At 38.7% G+C, this 24,843-nt stretch overlaps 1 protein-coding gene across 1 annotated transcript in view; it reads left to right on the forward strand.

Moving 5' to 3' along the window:
* MBD2 (methyl-CpG binding domain protein 2) overlaps nt 1-24,843 on the forward strand; it is a 66,757-nt gene that overhangs the window by 690 nt on the left and 41,224 nt on the right. Inside the window, exons 2-3 of the mRNA XM_040478487.1 lie at nt 1-228; nt 16,003-16,162. Of these exons, the coding sequence (XP_040334421.1) occupies nt 1-228; nt 16,003-16,162 (388 nt within the window). The remainder of the gene's footprint in view (nt 229-16,002; nt 16,163-24,843) is intronic.

Raw genomic sequence — 24,843 nt, forward strand, 5'->3', positions numbered from 1 at the left:
TGGCGGCGACGGCGGCGGCTGCGGCGGCGGCAGCGGTGGCGGCGGCGCCCCCCGGCGGGAGCCGGTCCCTTTCCCGTCGGGGAGCGCGGGGCCGGGGCCCAGGGGACCCCGGGCCACGGAGAGCGGGAAGAGGATGGACTGCCCGGCCCTCCCCCCCGGATGGAAGAAGGAGGAAGTGATCCGAAAATCTGGGCTCAGTGCCGGCAAGAGCGATGTCTACTACTTCAGGTACCGCCCTGGGGGCGGGGTGGGGGCAGCGGGGTCAGGCCGGGGTCAAGGGTCAACAGCTGACCTGGGCATGGGATGTCAATATGAGAGCAGGGCCCGAGGGCACTGGCACAGACAGGCTGGCCTGGTAGTGGAAGGTCCCTGAGCCCTTGGGTGAGAGTTGACCCCAGTACAGTGACAGGTCAGGCACAGTATCTGAATGGTGAGAGTCCAGAGGAGGGCGTCTTAGGTTGACAGTGTTGGGGAAAATGGTTTGTGGGAAAAAAAAAAGGTTCTCTGGCAAGGATGGTTAGTCCATAGAAGGGTTAAAAGAAGGTGTAATTCATCGAAACTATAAAACCCAGTCACTGTTGGCTCCTGTCCCAGCCTTTCCCAGATTCATCATCACAAGAGTGTTTAATCATGCACATGTGGAAGAATTAGCTATCTACAGTAATAAGGCTTCAGTTACTTTGTAAGATCCAGGAAAGTTTGGTATAAAGTAGCCACTTGGAATGCCTGAAGTTTCTTGGAACTCTCATGGTGTTGCAGAACTTAGTCACTTTTGAAAACTGAAACACTGTAATATGTTGTTAGACTCTGAAGCCAAAATTTGTCCCCCAGGGGATGTTTGGCAATGTCTGGGGACATTTTTGGTGGTCATACCTTGGAAGGGTGTGCTGTTGGCATGTAGTGGGTAGAGACCAGGGATGCTGCAGGATATTCTGTAATGCACAGAATGGTCCCCACAACAAAGAATTATCTGACCCAAAATGTCACCAGTTTGAGAAATCAGGTTGAGAAATCTTGGTCTGAGTGATTCAGGTTTCTGCCCTGATGTGCTCTTGCAATTCTGTGGTTCTGCTGTGCATGCCATTTCTTTGGATGATCCAGTAAGCTCAGGAGAGTGCCTGTGGCTGTTGATAATCACTGGAATTTTCTTATCAACAAATTTGCTTATAAAAATAAACCATCCCATTTATAGAAGAGAATATAAACATATTCACTGGTGTGGAGGGCCGTTTTGTGGGCTGATTGACTCATTTTTCAGGGAATATATTTGGGTGTTGGAGTCAATTGTCGTCAGCCATTTAGCCATTGAAATAATGTTATGGAGGATTTACTTTCATCAAGTAGGTTAATACATTGCCCCTGGTTGGGGAGGGAGGAATATACACACGCGTGCGCAGTCTCTCTCTTTTTCTATCTCTCTCTCTCCAGTGTTTATGAATTGAGAGTACTCTTAAATAGACTTGAGAGGTTAAAAATACATTTGTGTACACACGATGTGATCATCAGTGGTATAACATGTAAATATGACCATATTCCTGATGGCTGCTCAAATATATGGAAAAATCGTTTCAATTTGTTTCACCTGTTCAAGTAAAAAATGAAAGTGGCGTTGCATGAGAACTTATTTTGTCACTTGGTCTGAGACCACGCATTTTGAAATCTTAAATAATAAAATGGCAAGCTTTTTTTAAACATTCAGATGTGATAATCTTGTATTTCCCCATCATTAAATATTAAATTTACTTCAGTAATATTAAAAAGGTTATTGTGGTGGGGCATCTTGGTGGCTCAGTCGGTTGGATGTACTGCTTTGGCTCAGGTCATGATCTTCTGGTCCATGGGTTCGAGCCCTGCATTGGGCTCTGTGCTGACAGCTCAGAGCCTGAAGCCTGCTTCCAATTTTGTCTCTCTCTGCCCCTCCCCTGCTCGCGCTCTGTCTCTCTCCATCGCTCAAGGATAAATAAACATTAAAAAATTTTACAAAAGGTTATTGTGGAACAGTAACTCCTCTCAAGTTCACTGGTTTCATTTAGTGCTAGTCACAGTTGTTCACTCTTGCATACTCTTCCATTAACAACTTTTGTTTTCTTTCTAAGCAGGTAGTATGCTACCTTCTTTAGGTGAACTATGTGTTGATGTCTTGTAGCCAGTTACATTTTACAAGAATATTCTGTGTCTGCGATTGAACTCCTTGAGGGATAGGTGACTAGTCTATTCTCAGTAGAGCATCTTAAACTTTGAATTTCACTCTCTATGGCATTACTCCTGGGATACAGTTTGTTTGGTTTTGGGATGACGTATTTGTTCAAACTAACTTTGGGTTATTGCAAGGAGTTTTTTTGTTGTTTTCCTTGCAGTAGCTGGAAAAGTTATTTCAAGAACGCAGATTGCTGTAGTGCTCATTTTGATTTGTGGTCGTAGTATTTTTTTAAATGTGTTGTAAATTTTTCAATGTTAACTTTTTCATACAAACTCAGTAAATATTTTATGGCAGAAAAACTGATCTAATCAATTTAAGATGAATTTTCCAAACAAATTCATCTTGTTTTTTTTGAAGTTTATTCTGTGAGAGAGAGGAGAGTGAGAGCATGTGCGTGCCAGTGGGGGAGGGGCAGAGAGAGGGTGACAGGATCTGAAGCAGGCTCTGTGCTGACAGCAGAGAGCCTGATGTGGGGCTTGAACTCATGAACCGTGAGATCGTGATCCGAGCCGAAGTCGGATGCTTAACCGACTGAGCCACCCGGCTGCCCCTCCAAACAAATTCATCTTATGACAAATCATGAAACCAGTATAGTGATAATTACTTTCTAAAATTGAAGTCTTTTTATTAGACGGTGCAGCATGATTTGCTTTTTACTTTATACGAAATGAAAAGACACATTGAACAGATTTGTGCCACATGTGTTTAGTTAAAGGTTGGAAGGAATGTTATCTAATTGTTTATTGACTACCTACAAAATGTTAGTTATTTGGCAGGATTGTAACAGTCAGTCTTGATTCCCTGCTGAGAGGTTATATTCTGAGGCAGTAGGAAACAGGTAGCATGATGTGGTTTTTGTAACAGAGCAGTTACTCTGTGACTTCCGCTTTCAGTGATAAATGATGGAGGGCACCTACTCATACTGAAGGTGAACACATTCTTTTTCTATCAAAGTGTCACAGCTTTGCATATTAGCATCCCCACATGTACCCCACCTGTTAAAAACCAGTAGCTCACAAAACACCAGCCATCTGTGTTAATAGGTGGGTTAAGAGTTAATGCTCCCATTGGTAGTGTGAACACCTGCACCCATTTGTTCATGTACGTTCTAATAATGCTAACTCCTGAATTAGCCTGCCTTTGGGGAGATGAATTTAAACAACCTGTGCCTGTTAACATAGGGTGTGGCTTACACTTATTAATTGGGCTGAAATTAAGCTCATCGAGAAAGCCTCAAATTTTGGTAGAATGGTGTTTTGGTTGTTCCCGAGACTGCCGAGTTCTAACAGGAAGGCGTGCCTTGAGTTGCCAGTTAAGCAATATAATTATGCCTTCTGTCAGGATTACTGATAGTGTGTGGCAGTTCATACATTATCATACAAAGTGTGTTTTTACAAAAAGGTGTGGTTAGATAAAGAGCTGGATCTATTGGTAATAGTTTCTGAAAAGTTTGTTGCCATCATATGAACCCATTATGTGAACAATAATTTTCTCACTGGTCTACTTGGCTCCTGTTATTTCTAGTTTTTGGCTCCCTGCGCTTGCTGACTGATATTTTTGACATTATTTTCTTCTGCATAGGACCCTTTTTAGTAGCCAACTCATGCCATTTTTATCTAGTCTAAACTTGTTAGCTTTTAGACTTTTGGTTATAATTTCAGTTAAAGACTTGGGAGTGGACGTAAACTGTTACAGCTTCTGCCATAAAATACCATGTGGTTGGATATTGGGAACAAAATAGTAAATATTTTTGATTCTTGTATCACAATTATGTTGCATTTGTACCTGATCACTTCTCTGAAAAAAGGATACAGTGGCACTAGAGAACAATTAAAATAATAATAGGGAGCAGGTGCAAGAAGAGAGACTGAATTTATTTCACTTTGATCTGGAAAGAGGAGGACTCAGGTCTATAAAATCATGAGTGATATGATAAAAGTAGAAGTCTCTAGGGAAGGCAGCAGAGCACAGGGTAAAGAGGTCCGGAGTTGGTGTTCTAACTCTGCCCTTACCATTTGGTGCAACCTTGAGCCTGTCACTTACACTTCCTGGTCCTGTGGTTTGTCTGTTTGTAAAGTGCATATATGATTTTACCTGTACTTAGGGTGATACAAGGATTCAATTTCAGTACACTAAAATAAATACATAGATATGTTTAAGGACTAATTAGGGAAAATGATTCATTAAATAACTCCAGTTGTATGGGCTGAAGATACAAATAGGTTTAAAAAAATGTATAGGTATATCTGACTTGTTACTGAAGGCTGGTAGGATGCTTTGAGGGCATGAGTTCTGGATCATCGAGCATGTCAGAGTTCAGTCAGATCTTTCCTTCTCTCTCTCTCTGACTTTTTATTAAAAAAAAAAAAAAAAGCAAACAAAAAACAGCTCTGCCATGTAGTCTTTGTTGGAAAAAACTTGATGGACCAGGGGAGAGATCCATTGTTACAGTTTTTTTTTTTTTAATTTTATTTATTTTTGAGAGAGACACAGAGCGTGAGCGGGGGAGGGGCAGAGAGAGGGAGACAGAATCAGAAGCAGGCTCCAGGTTCTGAGCTATCAGCACAGAGTCTGACGAGGGGCTCAAACCCACAAACCGTGAGATCATGACCTGAGCCGAAGTCGGACGCTCAACCAACTGAGCCACCCCAGCGCCCCCATTGTTATAGTTCTTAAATATTTAAGTCTCTTTGGCTTTCACTAGATTGATTGGCTTTTCCCCTACCTAATATCTTCTTTCTGGCCTTCCCCATGTGGTTAAACCTGGTGTCTCCTTTATTACTCGTATGTTCATTTCCATAGAACCTGTGGCGCTCTCACATAACTGTCTTCTTTCCCCCTAGGTACACCTAGATACTAAATAGGCGTTTACCAATTGATGTGATGCTTAAAATTTTATGAAACAAGTCTTAAATGACTTTCTTAGCTATTTGCTTTATATTACCTGGTGGTGTGCTGGGATGAAATTGGTTGGGGTATTTTATTAAGTCCAAGCATTTTCCAGTTTCTTCTTTTCATCTTTAGTGTTGAGGATATTATAGAAGGATAGAAAGTAGTTTAGAGATATAGTGAAAATGCTCATAGTGCAGAGACTCAAGTGAGAAATCAACATATGAATCTCATCGAGTCTGTAGGTTTGTTTTTTATTAAGTATAGGGTGTTGTGTGTCTTAATTTTATTTGTGTTCTATGTCACAGCTCTCATAGTTTTGGTAGCTATTAGTATTATTTTGCTAAATGCATTACATGTATTATCTTATTGGGCCTTTATAACCCTGTTAGCTGTAGGTACAATTATCTGCATTTTACACATGCGGACTTGGGACAGGGAAGTTAAGTAATATGCTCAAGGTTGTACTGCTGGTAAGGGCAGAGTTAGAATCCTGATGCAGGGGATTTAACCCCAGAACTTTTAACCACCCTGCTCTGCTGCCTCCCATAGAAAATCCTTACTTGTAATTCTCAAATATTGAACCATCTCATACTTAATCTGCTGTATGGAGCTGGGTGGGCTGCTAAAACAATGTAGTTAGTTACTATTATATTTGCACCTTTAAGTCGACAAAGGGTAAATGTTATTTTATTTTTTTTTTTGACAAAGGGTAAGTTTTAAATCCTGTTTGGTAGTGAAGCCATTGTACCAAAAGATGATCTTCCAGCTCTGTGTAATGGAGAGAAAAGAAATTGAAAAATTGTGGTAAATTAACATAATTAAAGGAGTTTTATTCTGGGTAGTAGAAGTGATCATTTGGTTCAGAAATGTTTCCCCCTTCTTTCTTGCTTGCTCTTTTGATATATGTTTAATTTAGGATTGACCATGTTGTTTCTCAGATATTCAGATAGGCAGTGTGTTCCCTACGGAGCAAGCTATAGGTCATCTTCGTTTTAAAAGCTTTTACTTAAATTAGAAGAAATCAGGGGTGCCTGGGTGGCTCAGTCAGTTAAGCATCCGACTTAACTTGATTTTGGCTCAGGTCATGATCTCATGGTTCGTGGGATCTGTCCCACATCAGGGCTCTGTGCTGACAGCACGGAGCCTTCCTGGTATCCTCTGTTTGTCTCTCTCTCAAAATAAATAAATAAATAAACAATGAAAAAAACTAGAAGAAATCAAATTGTAACTTGCAGTCTAAATGTAGCTCGAGATAGTTTTATGTGTTTCCTCCAAAAAGCTCGTGTGCTTCTTTCAGTTGAGGTACGATTGAAATGTGCGCTGCAGACCAATCAAAAAAATCTCTTTAGTTGGAGAAAGGAATGAAATGCAAGGTTTATTACTAAGTGCTTATTGCATAATTGCAAGTTTGACTTGCTTTTAGCCTTTTCTCTTGAAATAGACTGATTGAAGCCTGGATCTGGAAATAAAAGACACATGGCTGTGGTGGAAATTGTGCTCCGATAATGCTCTCAGTCGTACCATCCCAGCTTTCTGTGCTGTGCTAGGGGAATTTTTGTTAGGGTACAACATTGCCAGCTGTCCTACATCTGATTTTTCAAATCTGATATGCAAAGTCTCACCTGCCAAAACACCCACAATACCTGTAGTAGAGGAAATACATAGCTCGAAAGGAACTGATACACATGTATTCTAGAAATAGTGTCCAACAGAAATTGATAATTTTTTTCAAATTGCTTTAGAATTTCATTTGTGAGATATAGAGTCATAATTTAATCTTCATAGTGCAGTTTTATTTTTATTTTTTAGTGCAGTTTTAATTAATTGAGCAGAAGCTGGTGATTTTCAAAGGAAGTGATACTTTTGTGTGTGTGTGTGTGTGTGTGTGTGTGTTAGATTTCATAGTGGGACTAATAGAAATTCATAATTTTTTTCCTGTGTTTGAGGTCTTTTCAGACCTGTGTGATGAATTAGAAATAAATCACCAGCTCTTATTTCATGGGTTTACTTTTTGACTTGGGGTATTAATACCCTTTGCAGTCCTTGTTTATTGGTCTGTTATGGCTATTTGCCATTTCCACTAAGAAATGACGAGGCAAATTGTAAAATGAAGTTTTGCTTAACTTTATCAGAACTTCTAAAAACTAAAACTTCATAAGGAAGAATAAAAGTATGGAATAGAGTGAAATTTTAGTAATATCTATGGATCTTATGATTTTTGCCTTGTCTTATAAATTCAAACTTGTTTGGGAACTTGATTACATAAGTTGAATGTAAATAATGGTAAATACTCAAATTTAAATTTTGAAATTGAACACTTTGTTCAATCATTCAATCAGGAATGATTATGAGTTATTTACAAACATGTGGAAGAAGATTTTTGAAATATATCTTGGTGTTCTTTTTATGCTGGACGAATTCATAGATGAAAGAAAGTGTGAATGTTATAAAATTATTTTCAACATGTATGCAGTGATGTGTGCCTCTCTTTAAAAAAGCCTTTCCCAGAGTCCTGTAGTGGAAACGGGCAAGTCCTATGGCATTTTGAGCATAATTCTGTTAACCTTTACCACATGTGCTGTAATCATTGGCAGTCTCGAACACCAGATTCTGAACCTCCTCAAGGTGAGTGGCTGAGTCTGATTCATTCTTGAATCTCCAGTATCCACCATAGTCCCTGCTATACGGAAAGCTCTTAAGAATTGCTTGTTGAATGAAGCAAATAGTTAATACATTTCTATTAAATGACCTAAAAAACTGGTTAGTGTTGGCTGTAAATAGGCCTGCATTATAGAGGTGGTCTTGTGTCTCCTGCTATAGCCAGCATCCTGTCTTGTACCATACCAGGTATGCAGATAGTGAATAGCTGAAGTAAATGTTCTTATTTTTCTTTAGACTTGTGTGTGTTTAGTGTTTGTGTGTGTATTCCATACAGATTTTTAGACCTGAAGGAATCTGTAGTAGGACTTTTGATTACAGTTTTCATATTAAAAAATCCTTTTATCCTTTGCTTTAAACATCTACCATCAAAAATTGCTTTTGTATCATCTGGGGAGGATAACATATTTCTATCTACTGTTAACTAATATATTATTTCTTTGTGCCATAACTGTAAAGTTATTTGTTATAGTATCTGGTAGGAAGTAGTTTATGATAAAAAATAAATATAATGTAAAAGTGGTTATACAGGATACATGTTGCAACTTTATACTCTTAGATCCTACAGTCATAAACTTACTAGTCCGTTCCTGCTTTCTCTCCCCTTCTGTACTTATTTGAAGACCAGTAAGTCTGTCTGTAGACCACACTTGTGTTGCACTGGTTTAGAATAAGAATGGAAACTTCTGAGTCAGAAAATTGGGACTTGAGTCTTGCATCTTGCTTTACTATTTTAACTTGGGCAGATTTATAAGCTTCCATAATATAAGCCTCTGATCCCTCAACTGTAAATCAAAGGTAAGAAGTTTACCTCGTGGGATTTTTTTAGGTTAAATGAAAGTACGTGTAAGGCATTTGGCATGTAGTAGATGGTCAGCAGATCAATAAAATGGTAGTTTCTTTCCCTTCGCTTAATTAACTAATGTAAACAGTTGTTAATCATGTGGAGATTTACAGTATTTTAATTTTGAAATGTGATTAGGGCATGTTCCTCAGGGTTTTTAAAAATATTTTATTTTTTCCCCTGATTAGAAGAGTGACCCATGCTCAGTGTGGAAATTGGGAAAATACAGGAGTGTAGAGAGAGCAATGACAATCAGCTTTGTAGTCCTAAAGAGAATCAGTGTTAATATTTTGACATATTGCCTTCCATTCTCTGTGTATATAGGTGTATATGTTCTTTTTAAAAATTTGTTTTTAATGTTTACTTATTTTTGAGAGAGAGCGAGAGCGAGAGAGCGAGAGAGAGCGTGAGCAAGCGCATGAGCAGGGAAGGGGCAGAGAGGGAGACACAGAATCTGAAGCAGGCTCCAGGCTCTGAGCTGTCAGCACAGAGCCCTAGACAGGGCTCAAACTCATGAACCATGAGATCATGACCTGAGCTGAAGTTGGACGCTCAACTGACTGAGCCACTCAGGCACCCCTGTGTGTACATTCTTTTATAGTTCTTTTTACACTGGAAGAATCCATAGATTAAAGCAAGGATGAATGTCTTAAAATTATTTTTAACATGTATGCTGTGATGTATGCGTTTCTTTAAAAAGGCCTATTCTAGAGGCCCCCTACCTCTTTCTTCAAAATATAGTCTTTTTTTTGGGGGGGGTATACTTATCTAATTTTTTATTATGGAAAAATTCAAATGTGCAAGAGCAAAAATTGTTAGAAAAGTGTAATGAAGCTCCTATGGGCTCATCAACCAGTTTTAATAATTATGAACTCCTGGCCAAGCTTGTTTCATCAATATTCAACTCCCTTTTCCCATTATATTTTGAAATAATTCCCAGATGTATTTAATTTCTGACATTTCCATAACAGTGTCCAGTCCTCAATTCAACCAAAATAACCAGTGTTTTTTCCTTTTTTCTTTCTCACCTTTAGGCAGTGGGATGAGATTAGGTAGTGGATCACCCTGGCTTTTATTTTTTTCTAGCTTTGATATAGACATAATAGAATTTGCTATCAGTAATATACTGTTTGCATGTTGTTTGTTACATAAATGCTAGTTTATGGAATGAGAATGATTGGTACAGAATTCAAATTATACTTACGGTCTTTTGTACCACTTAAGATTGCGTTGGTGATTCCTTAAACATTCATGCCAAGGGAAAAGGTGCAATGTTGTCACATTTTACCAGCAGCCAAACTGTAAATAATTTTTTTCCCTTAATGATACTTTAAAAATAATTCTCTACCTGTCCCTCAACTGCTAAGGAAGTTCTTTAATGCTCACATTTACTTGCCCAAACTTCATATTTTTAAAAAATTACTTTGAAATTTTCAGGGGATATATTCAGCTTGTATACTTTAATGTTTGTTTTAAGCATTTTATTATAGAAATTTTCAAACATATATGTAAAAGTAGGATCATATAAAAAAACTACCAAGTACTCAATTCAGCAGTTGTTAATTTTATTTCTTCCATCCCCCAATGTACTACCTTGACTCAACCTTATTATTTGGAAGCAAATCTCACATCATATCATTTCATTCATAAATAACTACTTGAGTATGCTGCTTGTGAAGATAAGATTTAAACTTGTAGAAGTTTTATAACCATGTAGAACTCAGTATTTCAAAGCCAGAATACAAGAGATGCCAACAGGCAGTTTGTGATTATTTACCTGATACTGGCAGTAATTGCTATATGGTTCAGAGGAAAGAAACCTTCCACTGCTTCATTCTGGGAAGGAAGGCTTTTTATGGAAGAGATATAATGTGGATTGGTATTTCTGGGCCCTTGAGGATCGGGGTTGGAGTCCTGCATTATGGATTGGGTAACAGGTATGATTTGCAAAAGGCCTAAGAGGGAACCATTCAGCCTGTTTCGAACAGTGAATAAACTAACATGGTTGGAGCAGACAGAGGTCATTGAGTAAGAGGAGTGGAAAGTAGGGTTGACAGGTTCAGAGGAGGTTAGATGAAAAAGGATCTTAAATGCAGAGCTAAGATATTTGGTATCCTTTTGCTAATGGGTTAAAGTCATTGAAGGCTTTTCAGCTGAAACTATGGTCAGAGTGGTGTTTAGGAAGAGTAATTTGGGTAGTTTAGAATGCAGAGACCAGCAAGTAGAAAGTCAGTTAGCCTGTCCTGGTGATTCAGACCCAAGGTGATAAAGACTTGATTTGGGCAATGGCAATGGAAAGGAAGGATAGATTCAAAGAAAGGAACTGGATTTAGTAGTACCTGATGATGGGAGACATAAGTAAGACAAGACAAGACAAGTAGATAAAATGTACTGGGGACAAACTGCAGACGAGGGCTGAAGATGGTTCACTTTAGGAAAGGCCCGCATGTAAAGGTGGGAGGAAAGGAACCAAAAAAGGGGGGTTGGGAGCTGACTTGTAGGTAGATTTCTCTGTGTGTATGTCATACAGCTTTGAAACAATGGTATACGTTATTTGAATTAATTGATTTGACAGTTTTCTGATTATATATTTTGTACCGAAGTACAAGATAATTTTGATTTCAGATCTTAGTCTCAACCAAAATTTGACTTGTGGAGACAGTTGTTAAAGTCAGAGAAGTCTTTTTCTTTCGGTACTTACTCTGTAACTAACAAATAAGCTTTAACATTTAAAGAGGTATAAAACAAAGAAAGTTGATGTTTTTTTGATCTCAAACTTTTCCAGGGCTGTAGCTTAGGGAATTTTTAGTATGGAGGTTTTTCTCATGCCTCACAAAGTACTGTTGGAGAGTGCTGCCCTCCTCCTGAACATGCTCTTCAGCCGTGTAGCTGACCATCTGCTGTCCACAGTGCTCCTTGTCGCTCATAGGCCAGCTCTCCTTATTGTGCTCTGATTACTGCCACCTCCACAGTTCATCCTGTTAGAAACTGGTTCGGAGGTATACTGGTGTTTGCTCAGACTCTGGGCTCCTCATCCTGTTCGACTGAACATCATGATGATCCATGCTACCAAAGTAACATGAAAACATATGTTCTGCTCCACCAGAGGAGTGTTTTCAGGGTGCAGTTGCACAGGCCAGGAGCAGGTCTTCAGAAGAGTTGCTTTTTCTGTGGAGACTGGCAGGGTGTGCTGTCGTCAGGTAGCTCAGGGAATGATGATCACAGGTGAGTATACAGAGCGATAAAATGGGAATACCACTAAACTAAGGTGACCAGAATTAAAGTAGTTTCTGTTATCTCAATGAAATTTTTTTAGAGTGGAAAGTCAGATGCTAATAAAATTTGTTTCTTTTTGATAATCTGTAGTTAGAAACCTCTAAGGCGGTGTTACACGTAGGTGCTTTAAACAGTTTAATTAAAATGAAAGCTAGCAAAGGCATAGATGAAATGTCCTCATCTGAAATTAAAAACTCTCACATCTTTGATTTTCATTTAATCATTATTTAGGGTATTTGGAGGGTAGGAGAAGTTAAAGGTGAGACCACAAGTTGGTTCTGGGTGGGCATATCTAGGGGACAGTTGGTAGGGAATTTTTTTGTGTGGTTGAAAGTGAAATATTAGTATTTCATTACTGGGATTAGAAGTAATCGCTTTGGTTAGAGAAAGCTGAAAATGACTAATATCCTTCACTAGTCTACTAGAATGTTCCTAGGTTATAGTTTGCTGCTTTTAGAATAAAAGCTTAGTCATGCTAATCCCTGGTGTGTGAGATTGCGACCTACTTACTGCAGCCATCTTAGAGGGCAGACCGATGATGACTTAGTCATTCTGGTAGTTTTTTTGTTCATCTAGCATTATTTCCTCTACCACTTTCAGGGTCATGTCGGTGCTATCCACATATTTCTCTACCTGATGGGAAGAATTCTTACTTAACCATTCCCTTGGCCTTTGCCTTTCTATATGCTAGCCTTCATCTTGTGCAGAGGAAGGTCCCTGGTTTATAATCTCCTGGGGCAGCCAGGTTGACTTCCCTAAAACACTAATAAGCACAAGCTATAGCAGTTACAGAGAACGGCTTGTACCACTGTTCTGAAGGCAGCCGCGTGTATGACCAGTACTTGTAGCTATCCCGCGTAGATGCCGCATAGAATTCCGTCTTTATGACTGGGGATAGTGATTTGTATGAATAACCGACAGAGTACCAGTTAATAGTCTACCTTTTTTGGGATATGTTCATAGCTAAGACTTGATTTCCACTTTCTTCATTGCTAATTTAGTTTATCGGTGGAATATGTCAGGCCTTTCTCACAGTTTCCATTTGATTTTTAAAATCAGTAGACATAGGAACTATTTAAACCATATTAAATTGCTAATCTAGATTATAAGCTATGCAGTCACATTAATTGAGTTCTTACGTAGTTAGATTTCCTTAATTTGGGGAGCAGTGTCTAAAACTGATTTCTAATGAGTTTTGTTCTAGAGTGATGTTATACTGACGCTCTAGTATGTGTTCAACTGCAGTAGATAGCTGGCATTTCCACCGTTTCATAAGAAACTACTCATTGCAGGGCTAATTTGTGAATTTAGTAAATTGATTTCTTAAAAAATGATTTTCTGTTTGTAAGCTGTATCCTTAAAAATAATAGTGCTTATCTTATTGGTAAGATAGTTACTACCTTACTACCTTAGTATTTTCATTTTCTGGAGCATTAGTCTGTTGAAACTAAGTCCACTTTAAGCTCAGCTTTTATTGCACTAATAAGATGTCTTATTAGATGGAAGTCTGATTGAGAACTATCATTTTGTAGAGAGGTTTTTATTCATATTTGAGGTATATCAAATAGGTTATCAGAATCTTGTTGACCGTAACTGGAATTTCTGATTATAAGGACTAAATGGCTATTCTAGCTTAATCTTCATTGTAGTTGTATAAGTGACATAATGGAATAATCTTTACCAAGTTTTCAAATTAATTTGGGTCTTTAATTCTTTATTTCTTATGTAGTGTAATAGATTAATCATGAAAATATTTTCTGGTTCGATTTTAAGAGTCCGTGCAATATAACTTACATAAGTATAGAACTTACCATTTTATTGTGTCTGCAAATGAAACTTATGTTCTTTACCATTCAACTGATAAAGTATTTTGTTGTGAGAAAGTTACTTTGTTCAGTGTTCATATATGTTAATTCATGTTTGAGAGTTTTAAAAAGTGGCATTGCAATTTCTGGTTGTTTGAATCATCAAGGAAATACGTAGAGATTTTTGTAATGAAGTAGAATTGCAGAGATATAGTAGATTTATTTCTAACTGGGTTTGGAGAATCACAGCTTCACAGAAGAGGTGACATTTTACTTGGGCTTGGAGGCTTTAATAATCTTACGACAGGCAGGATATTGCCTATGTTCATGCTTCCATCTGGAAAGACATGGCTAAAAGTCAAAGGTTCATGGCGTATTTCTGGTGACACTGAGTTTGGAACGTGGGGTACCAAGGCTGGTGGAGAAACGGACTTTTGAAAATAACTATAAACAAATGGAAGGTCTTTGATGTGTTCCTGGGGAGATGAAGCTATTTTTGTCAGCATTGAGGAGCCTGAACATTTAGCACTTGGTGTCAGATGTGTGGCTGAGGGGTGGGGCACTGAAGCATCTTCAAGTGGCTTTCTAGTTTGGTGGATTAGGCGCTGGGTGGACGGCAGTGGGGCCACAACAGAGGACGACATGAGATGGGGTTTGGGGTGCAAGTTTGTGGTGGGCAGAGATGGCTCAAGTTTTGAACCATCTTGAGGATTATGTGCGGTTTGTTTGTCATACTGAGCATATTTGGAAATCTGGTTAGAATGAGAGTGGAGGTTTACTTCTGCGTAATCCTGTATTCTTTCCTCTCCTGTGTTCTAGTTGTTGTCTGAGTTTGTTCTACTCCGTTATGTCCTAGTTGTTACTGGTTGTTACCTCCATCTGTAGGCTGAATTTTATAACTTGAATTGTGTTTCAAGAATACTTGAATTCTGTGATTGTCGGAAAAAAAATGCCGATATGATCTTCATTTGTCTTGAAGTGAGTGGTGACACAGAATTTGTGACAAAGTGCGGCGTGCTGGTTTGGATTTGACCCAGAGAAAAGTTTTGCTCTTCCAGGGCAGTATTTTGTAGCTTGGTTTCCCACGCAAAATTCCCTTTTGTTTTCCTTTTCAATTATTTTTCTTTTATTGTGGTCTGTTAGTGCAAGGTTAAGTTCTAAATAGGACATGTTGGCTTTTTTTGAGAAATAATTTAGAATTCTTACAGTTCTCTTCTGGTAACCTATCTATGCTGACTTTAATAGTTGATTTTAGCATGTTTGGCTCAGAAAATTTATTAGGTAAAACTGGAGCATTTTTCCTATAAAATTTTTCTTCTAGATCAATGCCACGCAGCAAAAAACTTTTTTAGGAAACACTAGTTTAGTTTAGCTTTCTATATAATTTTGGCACTTTTATAATTTTCCAGCTTTGATAATATTTTCTTAGGAGAAGTTATCCTTTTTTTTTTTTTTTTTTTTTTTTTTTTTTTGGTTTATTTTGAGAGAGAGAGAGAGGGCGGGCGGGGTAGAAGGAGAGAGAGAATCCCAAACGGGCTCTGTGCTGACAGTGCGAGCCCTATGTGAGGCTTGAACTCGTGAACTGTGAGATCATGACCTGAGCCAAAATCAAGAGTTGGATGCTTAACCGAGTGAGCCACCCAGGCGACCTGAGAAGTTATTCTTGATAAGCTTCTCCGAGGTAGGAGTTTGGGTAAAAAAGTTCATGTCAACGATGTTCACACCATTTGCAAATGCTTGCCTCAGTTTCCTCCTTTTAGGGAGCATTTAAATACTATCAGAATTCAATATATTTTTTTTCTATTTTAATGTTGTGAGTTCAAATGGGTAGCCCAAAGAGTGTATGGATTCCAAGTGTTTTCTGCTTTTTTGTTTGTTTGTTTTTTTGTATGTGTGTTTTTAACAAGGATTGTTGACTTCAGAAGAATGTGTTCGGAAGTTCTGATTACTGCTGACATTGTGTATATGTAATACTTACAAGAAAAAGCATTTCAAAAGTCAGTTTGGAAGTAGTTTGTAATGTTGAAGACCTTTGCAGCATGTGTATTGTGCTCTGCATGCAGTTTGTACCCGGATTCTGACAGTGGCTCTGGAGTGAGTGACCAGTGGGATAATCTGCAGTAACATCTGCAGATGTTACTCCAGCGGTGTACCTAGTGGAGTGTGACACTAGATGAAGCGTTATCTCTTCTTACAGGGAAGTTGTGAAGTTCCTTTAAAACTTTACCATTTCTTTGAAAAAAATAAACATATTGGGAGAGAAAAGAAGATGTGTGGAGATCTAAATACTGTTATCTTTTGTACAATTGATGTTATCTTTCTTCTAGTCCAAGTGGTAAGAAGTTCAGAAGCAAACCTCAGTTGGCAAGGTACCTGGGAAATACTGTTGACCTCAGCAGTTTTGACTTCAGAACTGGAAAGATGATGCCTAGTAAATTACAGAAGAACAAACAGAGACTGCGGAATGATCCTCTCAATCAAAATAAGGTTGGTTAATTTACTTAGAGCATATGTATCCTATTTCAAAAGCTTTCCACAAAGTATCTTACATTGTAATTATGTCACTAGAATTTTGGCTGTGTCTGAATGTCTTAGTCTACCCTGCCCTGGCAAAGCATTTTGACTTATAAATCTGATTAATTTATGGTAGTTGGCAGTACTTTGCATAAGTAAATTGTGCACAGTTGAAAACAATATTTCAGTATCTCTCAAACATCACATTTTTGGCCCATTGGGACTTTTTACAAAAGATTTCTGTGTTGATGTTAATTGTCTCATTTTTTTTTTTTCTTAAAATAGTTGCTGTTGCCCAAAGAGAGGCAAAATTTTAATGTGGCAAGTATCCTTACCACACAGTTTATGCTTACCTATCAATTTTTGGGATTAGGATTTGAGAAAGGGTAGTTTTTATTTTGACTTTTGATGATGAGGAGGAGAAGGACTTGTAGCAATAATATCCTCATCCGGATAGGATGATTGGATTTTTTTCCATTAGCTCTTATTTTTATTGAGATGCTTGTTTGATGGTTTATTGTGTAGGAATTTAAACAAGTAGAGTTTGAGTTATTATGCTAATTTAATTGCATTACAGCATCCAATATCTTTGCTAAGAAAGCTTCCCTCCCCACCCCCGCCCCAAGGGCGGCTAATCTTACGTAACCATTTTGTCACAATTTTTCTTCCTCTAAACTTCAGAGATACATGTATGTGTATTGCCACCACTATCGTCTCACACTAACTGTGAACATAGTGGAGGGAAAAGCAAGGGCTTTTCTTCCAGGGTATATATAACCTTGCTGCTACAGTCAGTCGCATGCCACTTGGGAGTCTAGCATTCACTGTAGGAACCCCGAGGCGGTGTGTAGAATGAGACAGGCTTTGGAACCAGGCAGGCTCTGCCACTTATTAGCTCAGGCAGTCATGGGGTGACTCTTTTAACTTCTCATGGCCTCAGATTTCTCATTTGTGAAAGTAAGATAGTGCACTCTTTCCCTTAGCATTACTGCGAGGAGTAAATAGGAATTAATATGAAAACCCTAATAAAGTGTTTGACCCATGTGAGTTCCTTTCTTTTCCGCATCGCACCCTCCTAAGCTCCAAGCTTCCTCGGTGAACAGTGTTGCTTGGTGGCCAGTGTGGGAAACTCTTTGACCGAAGATCTCTTCCTCTGTACCTTTTTACTTTTCCTGAAAGGCTATGGGTCTCTGCTTCGTAGCTCTCTTTATTCAGAATTCAGCGAATAGTTTGTTTATAATAGTTTAATTTCCAAAAATTGGTATGGTGGTCAGAGTGCATTATTTCCTCATCTGTTGCATTGGTCACCATGCATTGATGTCCATAGGGGCATTGTCAAGTACCATGTTTAGATAGGCAGAATGGGAAGGGAAAGCTGAAATTGCTTTCTCTATTGCTTAATTGTGGGGTTACTTTGGGTTGATAGTTACAAAAGTGTTAAGGGTAAAAAAGATAGTGGTAGTACAGGGAGCTCAGATTACCGAAAGTGAGTGTAGTGTGTATAGGTGAAGCTCTGTGATTCAGCTTAAGAGAACCTTTATTCTGGGTTAATTTTGCCACTTGAATGTACAGAGGAATATTAAGATTTATTTTTCTAAAACTGCTTTAAAAAAACAAAAACAACTCTAACCACATTGCTGGGTACCTGTCAAAAGGGCTCAAATATTTGTGAAATGAATGGAATATTTTCAAACTGCCCTATTGTTATCAGAATCACAGTTAAGCTACAGTAAGTGTAATATGAAGATTTATACCTGATAGTTACGATTCACTAAAAACCAAAAACTAATTCGTCTCTTTAGTTTGTGTGCACCTTTATGCTCTAGCTGCGCTGGACTGCTCATCCTCCTGCACCATGGCATGTGCTTTCGAGATTCTGCTTGCGCATGTGCTGTTTCCTCTGCTTGGAATGCGCTTCCCCCCTTCCCCTCCATCTGGTGAACTCCTGCTCATCCAAGGCCCAGCTCCATTGTCTCCACCTCTGTGAAGCCCGCCCCTGCATTCATCAGGCAGGACCAGTCCCTTCTTCCATAATGCCTCCCTGGTGCTTTGCCATTGTATTTGTGATTGTTTGTCTGCTTCAACTAGACTGTGAGCTCCATGAGGGCAGGGACTGTCTTTTTCTTTCTTTTTCTTTTTCTTTTTTTTTGTATAGGTAGTCCAAAGCCTAGCGCACGGTAGGTACTTTTAATAAATGTTTGCTTCATGTTTATTTGATTTAATATTCACCTCATTCCGGAAGTTTATAGTGGTCATAAACATTGAATAAATTAATATGCCGTACATTATTTTGGAACTACCTTTCATTGTCATTGTTTTCTGAAGTTTCTATTTGAATTTTGGAGGGCACAGTCTTACTTTTGCACCTGATTTTCTTTTAATTAAGCATTCAGAAAATTGACTTTTGCAGTTTTAAAAATAGGCTTTCTTTTGGAGTCATGCCAACACTGAATATCTCTATAAAGCAGAAAGTGTATTTGTGGCTAATAATGTATTACGTCTTTTTAAAAAATAATACGGTATAGAGAATGCTGGGAAATTTAAATTAGTAAACAGGAATGTTAGGTAGTTTTGCTGTATAGTTATAAACTTGGCTGAAGTACGTTATTAATTGTGTTGTTTTTGAGGTTTTTAAAAACCCTTGAAAGAATTTGAAATGTTATTAACAAAATAAACTTTGAAACAGGTTAAATTGCAGTTCATAATGACCGATTATATACTGAGATCTTAATATATTTTCCATATCAAAAGTGCGTTTACTGAGTGCTAATACTTCAGGTATGGTTGGGAAGATATCTTTTGAAGATCTTTGCAAAGTGGTAATCATTTTAGGATGAGTGGGTACAGTGGAGTGGGCATTGTCTTTTGTATTTACTACTATTTTTGCAGTACCTATTCTTGCTTGTCTCAATCACAATCTTAACCTTACCCTGAAAATCTTTTCCATTCCCTATTACATTGTACCTTACTGATTTGGTACTACCATAATTTTTTCCAGTCACTAGTTCTGTCTTTCTAGCTGATAAAGTAGAGCTATCAAGTGGTTGCTGAAGGTACTCCATTAAGTTAATAGAAAAAGACTAAACGAAGATTTGAAAGTCATCAAAACAGAGTTTGAAGGGAGGAATAGCTTTCTCAATGCTTACTCAAAGGGAGAAGTTACAGTTAGGTAATGATGGAAATGTCGTAGCCACTAGCCACATGTGGCTGGCCAGTGAGTAGTTGGAATATGGCTAGTGAGACTGAATAACTGATTTTTAGTTCTTGAAAGGGTAAGTTTCTTTAAAAAAGTAATTGGAAAAACTAGGATTGGATAAAAAGAGCACAGTGGTTCTGTGCACAAAATATGTTTTGGGAACTCCAGTAGTTGGGTTTTGTTGCTAGAAATTCCTTTTACTTCAGTGTTTCAGATGTGTGAACATTAAACTGAATTCCTGTGGTTCTAGCTCTTAACACTAAAATGTGTATAAATTAAAGCAACAAAACTAATAAAGTCCAAGTTCCCCAACATGAATGTGCCATATGATGTATTTTTATAAAATGCTTACAATGTGAATATGGTATAGAACAAGTTACTTTTTAGGTTGGCTGGGTGTGCTTACCTTGGAAAGACTCAGTTCTTTCATCACATTTCTCTAGTCACACAAATTTGATAATTTGGAAATAAACAACATTAGATTGTCTTGAGTGGAATCAATTGTGTAAGTTTGCCATTATTCATTTTTCATGAATTATGTTGGTTTATGGTAGTGTGCTTGTGATTTTATCAACATGACCTTGGATTCTGTATGGCTGTATCCTAGGTATGTAACCAAATGATCTAGAATGTGCTTGTTTTACTTATCCTCAACAAAATAATCAAAAAATTCTTGTAGAGAGCTAATACATCTTGGGGGCAGTATCTGCAGTTTGAGAAGCACAAGTGAACAGGTGGTGATGGTGGGAATCAGATTGGGTACTGGACAGAATGGGTACAGGGGGAGAATGAATTTGGGAAAAGATGAAACTGGAAGTAGGGATAGTGGTTTAGGCTGTTGTAGTCTAGAAAAGTAATGATGGCTTGAACTAATGCTGTAGCAGGAGGTATGGAAAGGTGTTAGAGTCAATCAAGAGATATAAGTACATTTAAGTACTGATGATTGTAGAGAGACAGAACCATTGATGCATGCTACAGTTCTGGCTTGAGTCACTGGGGTGGAGGTCGATAAAGAATAGGGGAAGAAGATCAAGTTTGGGGATGGGGTGAGGAAGACTGAGTTGCAATAGTTTTGTTACTTGGGACTTCTGAAAGGATCTGGTGCAGCCCCGGGAACTCCCAGGTCATGCTTTGAGAACTCCTGTCATTGTGGTTTGTCATAACTTACTAGGATCGCCTAACAAAGGGGCAAATAGAAGAAAATTACCTTGTCACACCATTGGTAGTGAATAAATGAATAAATTAGTTTCATGGAGAGTAAGAAGGAACTTCCAGAAAAGTAGTAGGAGAATCAAGAAATTGTGTTATAAAAGCCTAGGAAAGAAAATTTACTTTGTAGTATCCATTGGATTTCCAAGTTAGAAGGCATCTGGTGACCAGTTATGAGGGACCAGAAGTCTTTCTTAGAATGCCAGAAAGTTTCTGGGAAATGAGAAATTAGAAGCAAAATGTATCCTGCTGTTTTAAAGGTTTTACAATTTTGATTTATTATTTGATTGGGTAATTTGTACACAGGGTGAAAGGATAGTCGATAAAAAAAGCCTCCCTCCCTCTACAGCCTCTCATGTGCAGTCCTCTTCCTGAGAGGAAACTGCTGTTTTGTCATGTGTCCTTCCAGAACTTCTGTGCATTTACAAACATGTATGTACAGTATATATTTTTACCCCTCTAACCATAAAAATGCTTAGACTACTTTTATGGAGATTGAATGAGAGGTAGAGGAGAGGAAAATATTCAGAAGAGAATGTATGACCAAGGAACACTATCATTATTGTTATTTTTCTTTTAATGGATAAAAGTGGCCAAGAGAGAACCAGTAGAGAGGCAGGTGTCCAGTCTAAGAGTCCATGCTTCAGGAGGCCCTCCAGGAACCTTTGAACTAAGTGCAGCATTTTCTGTTATGCATTTTTTTGTGAGGAGAGAGTCTATTTATCAAATTCTAAAGGAAAATGTAGCTGACAAAGCTAATAACCACTGTTGAGAAGCAAGAGAAGAAGCAAAGCCTTGGCAGAAGATATGAGGGACCAACTCACTTGCTCTATCTCAAGTTAGGACTTTGTTGAAGAAATTGGGGATTTTTCAGTTATTGAAAGTAGTCCTGTAGTGGACTGACTTATTTATGTCCTCAGGACTCCTGTGGTAGGATCATTCTGATTACCAGCTCCTGATAGAGCATACTATATGGTAAGAACTGCCCCTTGGGTTCTTTGTAGAATCTCTCCATCCACACTGAAAACAGAGACCTCTCATTCTTTATTCCTGGTCTTATAGAGAAAGTAACTAAAATCTTTCCCAAAGATGCTAGTGTCCTCTTCGTCAGTGTATTAAGCACTTGTTGGCATGGAGTTTCTTCTGGTATCTTTCTAGTGGATATAGTTGGGAGTGAAGAGGGGCAGTGAGCAGATCATAGGTGATAAATTAGCATTGCTAGGCCTTGAAGTTCTTATAAGGGATTACTGGCATCTCCCTTAAGTGTAGGCCACTGTTGAGTCCAGTTTCTGTTAATTTGAAATGAAACGGACAAAAGTGGAAGTAGAGAGCAAGTAGTTATTCTAGTAGTCTGTTGATAAATGATGATGGCCTAGACACGTGGTGGTGGAGAGAAGCAGACAGTTTTTAGATCTGTTTTGAATGTAGAATTTACAGGATTTGCTAATGATTGGGTATGGAAGATGACAGAGAAGACTCAAGTGTGAGACCTTCTTTTTTAGATGAGTGGGTGGATTGGGTTACCATTCACTGCGATCACCTTAGGAAATAATTTGTATGGGTCAATAAAATAAATTTTGAACATGCAAGGATGGAGATGTCACATATGCAGTTGCTATGCCAAATTGTGAGGTCTCACCTGGAAAGTCATTAGCACTTAGGCAGTATTCCAAGTAATGGGACTAAAAGAGATTGCCCAGACAAAAAGATCCAGAACCAAGCTCTGAGCAAATCCAATAACTAAAACTTGGTTACAGCAGAAGGAATCAGCAAAGTGAATTGAGAAAGAATGGCTAGTACGGTAGGAGAGACATGGGAGAGGAGAATGTTTCAAAAAGAAGAGTGAGTGGTCAGTTGTATTGATGCCTATGATGGGTTGAGTGGAGGGAAACAGAAATTTCCCTTGAATTTGGCAATATGAAGGTAAATTAATAACCTTGATTTTCAGTGGCAACAGAAGCCAGGTTGGACAGAGTTAAAAGTGAGTGAGAGATAAAATTAAGATGGACAAATCTTTTGGTAATTTTTTTTGGATAGAGAAGAGAATCACTAGATGGTAGGTGAAAGAGATGATTTGGTTAAACTCCCACCTTAAAGACTTTGAAAAGTTTAATAATAGGGTCTGTAGCAAAGTGGAAAAATCACAGACATCAAACAAGCACATTCGCAGGATGATGATGATGAAAAAGAAGAAGAAGAAGAAGAAGAAGAAGAAGAAGAAGAACCACCACCACCACCACCACCACCACCACCACCACCACCACCACCACCACCACCACCACCACCACGAAACCTGTACCATGAATGTGAAAGGGGTTAAAGAGCAGTGAGAAACCAAGAGAGTCAATGGATGGGAGTCAAAGAATGCAGAGGGCAGTTCTGAGAAAGTGAGCTGCAAGGATAGGAAGTAGGAATTGGGAGACTTGGATGCTTGATTGAGATACTGGAGATGGTGTAGTTACTAGTGTAGACAAGCCTGTGACTATAATGTTAGGTGAGTGAGGTTGGGCAGAGGAATAATAGGTCAAAGGACTCAGGATATTGGGTAGTTATCCACATGGTTTTTGAGGTCTCCCAGAATGAGGACAAGAGTTGGGATGGAGAAGAAGACTGAAATGGAAGCTAAAGTCTAGTGAATGAAGGAGAAAGGGAGCAGGGGTAGAGGGTAGTATAGCCAGATATATGAACTTCAAAGGAGCTAGTGTTTTTGAAGGATCAAAAGTGGAGAAATTATTTGAGAAAAATGGGAGAAAGGAGAAAACCTATGCCACCTCTTGGCCCTTAGATATGCAGTAGAGAGGGAGAGACGTAGGAAGGGTGGGAGGAGAGGGAGGGAAAGAGAAGTTTCATGTGAGAGGACTTGAGGCCATCAAAGGATGGCCAAGTCAGTGAATGCAGGAACTGGAGAGAACGTTTAGAGAAAATATTGAGGATATAGGAAAGTGGCCCGTCATTCAAGAGTGTATGCTATGAGGATTGGGTCTGGGATGGGTCAAAAAAGTTTGAAAGCCACTGAGCCGTGGGGTAGATGAGTGGGTGTGCAGAATATTACGGGGACGAGTGGTGGGTGATAGTGTATGATCTGAGAGACTTGACTGGTTATTACTGAGGAATGTAATATGTGGTGGTATTAATTTTGGTAATTGTTAGAGCAGAGTACACAATTGAAACATTATGGTCTGGACTCTGGGCTGACTTTGTGACTCAGGAAGACACTGGCCACATCCCACCTATAAGCAATATTTAAATAGTAATAGATGGAGTAAGTCTAGGGGCCATTTCTCTTACATTGATGATTTCAAGGCAGATAATATAGATAATTTTATTCTTAAAATTTTTTTTTAATGTTTATTTTTGAGAGAGAGAAAGAGAACAAGTGGGGGAGGGGCAGAAAGGCAGGGGGACAGAGGATCCACACTGGGCTCCGTGCTGACAGCAGGGAACCCAATGCAGGGCCTGAACTCACAGACCGCAGGATCATATCCTGAGCTGAAGTCAGAAGCTTAATCAACTGAGCCACCTGGGTGCCCCAGGTGACTTCATTCTTTGCATAATAATTTTGAGATGGACGTTGTAGATAGCAATGAATGATAGTATTTTCTACCTGTTTAGTACCTTTGAGTTTAAAGCAGAAAATGAGGCTATTGAAGGCTCAGGTCTGTGTAACATAAGATTTTACGTGTAATAGACATTTTATGCATCCATTTATTCCACAGAAAACTTTTAGCACATTATATGCTTAGGCATTATCGCAGACTCTGAAAAATATGGTAAAGGAAGTTTCTGTGCTCATGGAACTTTAATTCTAGTGGTATGACAAACTAATACACAGTTTAAATATCAAGTGCTGTACTGTGAATCAATTAACAGTGGTTGAGACTGACTGGGTGGGTGTTCAGGCTGAGCAATCAGGGAAGTTTTCTCCAAGAGGAGGATTTTGCAGCTGAGATCTGAATGATTAAGAGTGAGCTATACAAAAACCACAAGGAAAAGCATACCATGTAAAGGGAGTAGCCAGTGCAAAATCCCTAAGGCAGGATACATTAAGCCTATGAGAGCAGAGTAGGCCACTGTGGCTGGAGTTTAGTGAGAGAGGGGAAGGCATCCTAGGTGAGGTCAAGGCAGCAGACAACCTAATCACGGCTTGTCAAGCTGGCATAAGGAATGGTATGGAATGCTATTTTCGGACTCCAGATAGGGAGCAATAGGATTGCTTTGGCTGCTGTGTAGAAAATGTAGAAGTGCAGAA

The sequence above is a fragment of the Herpailurus yagouaroundi genome, unplaced genomic scaffold, assembly GCF_014898765.1.
Source record: "Herpailurus yagouaroundi ecotype Mexico unplaced genomic scaffold, PumYag 142, whole genome shotgun sequence".
NCBI lineage: Eukaryota > Metazoa > Chordata > Mammalia > Carnivora > Felidae > Herpailurus > Herpailurus yagouaroundi.